The sequence below is a fragment of the Callorhinus ursinus genome, unplaced genomic scaffold (assembly GCF_003265705.2).
Source record: "Callorhinus ursinus isolate GAN/ISIS: 27379988/994484 unplaced genomic scaffold, GSC_fseal_2.0 scaffold61, whole genome shotgun sequence".
NCBI classification, from domain to species: Eukaryota; Metazoa; Chordata; class Mammalia; order Carnivora; family Otariidae; genus Callorhinus; species Callorhinus ursinus.
In genome coordinates, this window is record NW_027397123.1 from 3,300,705 (window position 1) to 3,308,195 (window position 7,491).

Here is a 7,491-nt window from a genome sequence, read left to right on the forward strand (position 1 = left end):
CTCTGTCTGCCACTCTCCCTGCTTGTGCTCTCTCTGCCTGTCAAATAAATAAAATCTTAAAAAAAATTATAATTAATCTACTTTCATCTGAAGAATTTTTACAAAGTTAATCCCTGGAAGAATACAAAAGAATTGACAGCTGTGGTTCACCCTGTGTAAGTAAAGCAGGTGGCTATAGAACCAGGTATTAAGGAAGCTTTAATTTTTACTTTACTTGCTTGATAACTTCTGAATTTTGTAGCATGTGCTTTTATTGCCTAATCCTTTTAATTAAAAAAATCAATGTAATATCAAAACATACATACACTCTCATGGTTGGTAATCTACCCTCCACAATGGAAATAGAAGAATGACAATGTAAGAATGTTTATTGTATGACCATTTGTGATGGAAATAGAAACAACTGAATGTCCACAGTAGGAAATGGCTTAAAATATAGATATATATCCCATACTAGAAATATTCTGAGGCTTTAAAAATAATGAGTTAGATCTTTATGTATTCACCTGGGAAAATGTTCTCAATTTGTGCAAAAAGAAATTGCCATGAAATATGTCATTATAGGTGGTATAACCTTCCACACACATGCAATAAACCCTCCATATTTGCAGGTATGTTTGAGCAGGAAGGAACAACACGCACATATTGGCAATCTCAGGGATTTGTGAAAGGGGAAGAAATTGTTTTCATTTTATTTCTGCCACATTTCACTAGTTTCAGTAAAAACACTGTTTTATAAAATTTATCTCCAATACTGGGTGTTATAACAATCCAGAAACAGCACTGGAACCAGAGCAATTAAAAAATTTTACCTGTTAATTACTTTTCCATTTTCCCACTTGAAGTTTTTTTTGTCCCAAGGATTACTGAAATAAATCAGTATTAATGAAATTCAGTATTTTACCAACTTTTACCTTGAAGACAAAAAGGAAAACCTGTATTTCTAAAAATATTATCATGATGCTAGACTAGGATGGGGAGAGAGGAGAGGAAATCTTACTGGCATCTCAACAGTATGAAGTGCCTGATGTAGATTACATTGCAAGCCATGATTAAAGGCCTTTCCACACTCATAAGGTTTCTTCCCAGAATGAATTCTCTGATGGTGTGAGAAGCTTGAATGATAGCTAAAGGCCTTCCCACATTCCTTACATTCATAGGGCTTCTCACCAGTATGAATTCTCTGATGTTGAATAAGGTGTGAATGAAGTCTAAAGGCCTTACCACATATCATACATTCATGAGGTTTCTCACCGGTATGAATTCTCTGATGTCTTTTGAGGTGTGAACACTGTCTAAAAGTCTTCCCGCATTCCTTGCACTCATAGGGTTTCTCACCAGTATGAATCCTCCGATGTAGAGTAAGTTGTAAGCCATCACAAAAGGCCTTCCCACATTCATTACATTCATAAGGTTTTTTGCCAGAATGAATTTTCTGATGGTGAGAGAAGCTTGAGTGATAGCTAAAGGCCTTTCCACATTCTCTACACTTGTAGGGTTTCTCACCAGTATGAATTCTCTGATGTATGGTAAGGTGTGAGCGATGCCTAAAAGTCTTTCCACATTCTTTACATTCATAGGGTTTCTCACCAGTATGGAGTCGAAGATGTTCAGTAAGTTGAAAGCCACGAATAAAAGCCTTCCCACATTGCTTACATTCATAAGGTTTTTCACCAGTATGAAGTCTCTGATGTTGAGTTAGCTGTGATCGCTGCCTAAAGGCCTTCCCACATTCCTTACATTCATAGGGTTTTTCACCAGTGTGAATTCTCTGATGCAGAATAAGTTCTGAGCCGTAATTAAAGGCCTTTCCACATTCTTTACATTCATAGCGTTTTTCACCATTATGGATTCTCAGGTGTTGTTTAAGTTGTGAACAATGAATAAAAGCCCTCCAACATTCCTTACATTCATTGCACTTGCTACTATTTTGAATTCTCTGTTTAGTAAGATATGATGTATTAATAGTTTCTGCACATTCCTTACATTCAGAAAGTTTTTCTTTTGAATGAGTTCTTTTGTGATGACTAAAAAATAAATGGTAACTGAAGATTTTTCTACATTCTCTACATTCAAAAATTTTCTCTCTATTATAAAATTCCTGAGTGAGTAATGCATGTTGGTTAAATATAGGCATGTGTTCATGGTTGATAACAAATTGCCTGAAATAGCCCTCCTGTTCCTGTTGTGTCTCAAACTGACTACTGCATTCCCAAATATCTCTGAAAATGGACTTCTCAGGATTATGAGTTTTAAATTGTTCCATGATAGCCCATCGGGATGGCTCTGTCTCATAAATGTCTCTTTTTGGAGATAACTTCTTGGCCTCACACCTGGACATCAAGTCTGAAAGATAAGAAACACATTTTAATTGCTGGCTTTGTGCTAGAAAACAAATAAAATATCTATGGTATAAAAGAGAGATAACTGAAAAATAATTCACATAAGAGATGAAAGGCTTGGAGCACTCTTAAATACCATCATGCAACTGAATGAAAAAAGGATAAGGAGAACATAGAGAAACGAGAGCTCATAGGAGAAAGTAAGGGAGTTAATTAACAAGTCAAGTCAGTGGTTCTGAAATTTTTTTTGAAGATTTTATTTTTAGGCAATCTCTACACCCAATATGGGGCTCGAACCCACAACCCTGAGACCAAGAGTCAAACACTCAACCAACTGAGCCAGCCAAGCGCCCCAATGGTTCTGAAATTTTGATCTACCTCAGAATTTGTTGCAATTATGGATGTTTAGGAAACATTCTAGATCAAATGAATCAGTATCTACCAGTCAGTTTTAGAATGAGATCAATTGAATTAGAATCTACAAGTATGTTTACACTTTCCACCAGGCCAAAGGATTAAGATATGGAGACTACTAATTACCCCCAAATGTATATTGTATATTGATTGAACCCATGGTTTTTAGTTGAGAATGCTGTCCAATATAAAACACTGCATTTCCCAGGCTCTTTTGCAGAATATGCGATGTAACTGAATTCTGCCTTAAAAAATGCATAAGTATTATATAGTAGCTTCTGAGATGTTAAAAGCCAGCTGGCCCCTGTCCTATAACCTTTATTCTTCCATTTCCTCAGACTGCAATGTGGATGGTGGTGTCATGTCACATAATGGTTTTGCAGAGCAGAACTTCCACTCCAGCCTGGACTTTAATGCAAGAGAAAAGTAATCTTCTATATAGTTTAAGCCATTATTATTTTTGAGTTTCTGTCACATGCAGCCAAACCTATAACCAAATTAAACTAGCTTCCTATTGAACTGAAATTTAAAAATCCAATTCTTTATTATGAGAACACAAGACCCGCTGTGTACTTATAAGGCCTCATTTAGGGTCCATTTCCATTTTATTGGTGTGCTACAACACTAACCTCCTTTCAACAATTAGGACATTCCAAAGTCTTTCTTATCTTAGAGCTTTTCAGAGGCTGTTTCAGAAGAAAAAGTTTAAGACTGACAGCTGTATAAAGCATCCTATTCTAACACAATTTATTTTTCCATTTTCCTAGTGATGGACGTTTGGGTTGTTTTCAACTGTTGGCTATTATGATTAGTACTGCTATGAACATTCCTGTACATTTCTTTAGGTGGAAATAGGACTCCTTTCTGCTAAATGTATACATTTAGGAGTGAAACTGTTGCATCATGGGATATGCATTTGTTCAGAGTTCACTGACACTTTCCAATAGTTTCCTCATTTTCTCACCAAATTGTAAGAGTTCCAGTTCCTCACATCCTCACCAACACTTGTTATTGTCAATCTTACATAACATATCTTAGCAGATATGTTATGATACTGCATTGTGGTTTAATTTGCAATTTCCCTGATGACAAGTGAGGTTGAGCACTTTTTCATATGTTTATTGGCCAACTGGATATCTTCTTTATTAAACTGCCAATTCAGGTCTTTTGTCCACTCCAACTGATTTTGTGTGTGTGATAAAATCCATATAACATAAAACCTACCAGTTTAAACATGTGGAAGTATACCACTCAGTAACTTTTAATATATTCTCAGTGTTGTTCAACCATCAGATCACTATCTAATTCCAGAACATTCTCATCATGCCAAAAAGAAACCACATATCCACAGTCATTTCCTCTTCCCCTCAGCTCCTGGCAACCACTAATCTGCTTTGCATCTCTATAAATTTGTCTATTCTGGAAATTTCATACAAATGGAATCATACAATATGTAACCTTTTGTGTCTTTTTTCACTGACTACACTGTTTTCAAGGATCAACCCTTTTGTAATATGTATCAGTACTTCATTTCTTTTTTAATGGCTGAGTAATATTCCATTGTACAAATATACCATTCATTATTTATCCATTCATCAGTCGAGTGTCATTTGGGTAGTTCCTGGGTTGTACTGTTCTTTTTTCTTTGTAAGAATTCTTAATGTATTCTGAATATAACCAACATATTGCAAATATCTTACTCTGGGCCTGGCATTTTCACTCTCTTAATGTTTTGATGAATAGAAGTTCTTAATTTTAAGGCAGTCTAATCCCAAGGTCATGAAAATATACTCATATTGTTTTCTATTTTGCCTTTCATATTTAGACCTACAACCTACCTAAATTAGATTTTAAATTTTTTAAAGATTTTATTTATTCATTTGAGACACAGAGATAGAGAGAGCATGAGCAGGGAGACAGAGGGAGAAGGAGAAGCAGGCTCCCCACTGAGCCAGGAGCCCGATGTGGGGCTCGATCCCAGGACCCTGGGATCATGACCTGAGCCGAAGGCAGACGCTTAACCATCTGAGCCACCCAGGTGCCCCACCTAAATTAGATTTTATGATGTGAGATAGAACTCAAGATACCTAGCTTCTGATGTAGTTATCCAATTGGCTCAATAAGATTTTACTTATTTGACAGAGAGAGAGAATGAGCACAAGCAGGGGGAGCAGCAGAGGGAGAGGGAGAAGCAGGCTCTCTGCTGAGCAGGGAGCCTGATGCAGGGCTTGATCCTAGGACCCTGGGATCATGACCCAAGCCAAAGGGAGACCTTTAACCCCTTGGTTTTTCATAGTAAACATCCTAATGGATGTGAAGTGAGATTTCATTGTGGTTTTGATTTGCATTTCCCTAATGGCTAGTAATGTTAAGCATCTTCTCATGTGCTTACTGGCTACTTGTATATCTTCTTTGGAGAAATCTGTATTAAAAATCCTTTCCCCCTTTTTTAAATTGAGCTGCTTGGTTTCTTTGATATTGAGTTGTAGGACTTCTTTATATATTCTGGATATTAACCCTTTGTCAGTTATATGATCTATAAATGTTTTCTCCTATTCCAGAGGTTGCCTTTTCACTCTACTGTGTACTCTTATGTATATACTTCTAGCTTTTATCTTGTATTCAATACAAATCTAATAAAATTCCTACAATGTTGTTTGAAGAACTTGAAAAACTAATGCAAAAATATATTTGGAAAAAACAAACATTTAAGAATAGCCAGAACACTACTGAAAAAGATCAGAGTCAGAGAATTTACCCTGCCTATGATAAAGACATCATAAAGACTTAAAGATGAAGACAATGTACTATTCATATAGGGCCTGACTCATGGAAAAACCAGAAGCAGACCCACATAGAAAGCACTACAGATGCAGTGATGAAAGAATAATTTAATAAATGATATTAAACAACTAGCTATAGATATAAAAAAATTAACTCTGGTTCCCTACCATACACCATAAATACATAAACTCTAACTGCATTAAAGACCTACAAGTTAAAGGAAAAACTGTAAAGCTTATGGGAAAAAATATGGATATATATAAAGCACACCTAAAAGTAGAATGGATTTCTCAAAGAAGACACAAACAGGCTAACTAGAAAAAAGATAAAGCCAAAAGAAAAATGGGCAAAAGATCTGTTTAAACATTTCACAGAAGGAGAAACACTAATGCTAAATAATCATATGCAAAGTTGCTCAAACTCACTAGAAATCAAGGACAGTCAAATTAAGATATAATGAGATACCATTTCATACTCATGAGATTGGTAAAACTTAAAATATCTAAGAATTTCACTCATTGTTAAGATGTTGAACCACCAAAATTATTAAACATTGCAGTGGTGATGTAAATTACTATCAACACTCAGGAAAACAATCTGGTGTAACATAAAGTTGAAGATGAACATGTTCTATGATCCATCAATTCCAATAGTACATAGCCTGGAGAAAATCTTGTATTATGTGCTTCAGGAGACATGTAAGAATATTCATTGCACCATTGTGCATACTAGCAAAAAATTACAAACCCAAATTATAACAACCAGAAATTTGTGGAATGAAATATTATACATCTATGAAAATGAACTCAGGCATAAAACAATATGGAAAAATTATAAACCATGTGGTACAAAATAACCAAATCACAAAAAACACCTCATTATCATTTTTATAAACTTAAAAATAAGCAAAACACAACAAATAGTATTTAAGGGCATATGCAAGTGTCATAAGCTATTTTTAAAAATGGAATAATCATAATACAATTCAAGATAATGGTTACCTCTAGAGATGTAGCAGGGGAAGGGACCAGGGAAAAGCATACTGGTAGCTTGCATGGCATTGGTCATGTAACAATTCCTAACTAAATCACCAGATAGACTCCTCAGATTAAATAAAACATTCCATTCTCTCTGGAATACATTATGACAGGACCCAGCAAGATCAGTGGTACTAGTTACTTGGCTACACGCATCCAAGACGATCCCAACAACCAAGTTGTACGTCTGCCAGAAGTCAGCTGTATTTGTTCCCCTCCCTGTTTATACCAATAGATGAAATGAATATGAAAACTGTTTCAGTAAACTAACTGTTTTGGAAAGATCACATAATGGCAATCATTTAAGTAAAAGCAAAAAAAAAAAATGCTACAAGAAAAAGACTGGTGATGGTGACATAAAAATGAAGTACTCCACACACACAGTCTTTAGGATCTTCCCCTTCTTTAAAGAAATCAAAGCAAATACAATAGAAAATGCACAGTCTAAAGTTCATTTTTAAACATTTTTTTAAAGACTTTATTTATTTTAGAGAGAGAGAACACATGTGGAGGGAGGAGCAGAGGGAGGAGAGGGAGAGAATCTCAAGCAGACTTCGCCTTGAGTTTGGAGCCTGATGAGGGGCTTGATCTCAAGACCCTGGGATCATGACCTGAGTCAAAACCAAGAGTCAGACATTTAACCAACTGAGCCACCCAGGCACCCCTAAAGTTCATTTTTAAAGGAAAATTTAAAATCTCTATCACAAAGATTGTGTGGACTCCCTCTTCCCTGCTTCTACCTTATATAAAACCAAAAACCCTGGAAATTACCTATCATACAATAAAATTACTTTGAAAGCCTGAAGCAAGAAGGACAATCAATTTGGATTCTGTGGACTTGAGGAACTACCATGTGGTGAGTTCCCTGGGGTTTCTTTCCTTTTTTTTTTTTTTCCTGTTTTTTTTTTTTTTTT

General features: G+C 35.5%; 1 protein-coding gene across 1 annotated transcript in view; it reads right to left on the minus strand.

Annotated features, from left to right (window-relative positions):
* Positions 1–661: 661 nt before the first annotated feature.
* Positions 662–7,491, minus strand: part of ZNF461 (zinc finger protein 461) — a 36,477-nt gene continuing 29,647 nt past the window's right edge. The window contains exon 5 of the mRNA XM_025854479.2: positions 662–2,346. Coding sequence (XP_025710264.1) covers positions 956–2,346 — 1,391 coding nt within the window. The 3' untranslated portion in view covers positions 662–955. The remainder of the gene's footprint in view (positions 2,347–7,491) is intronic.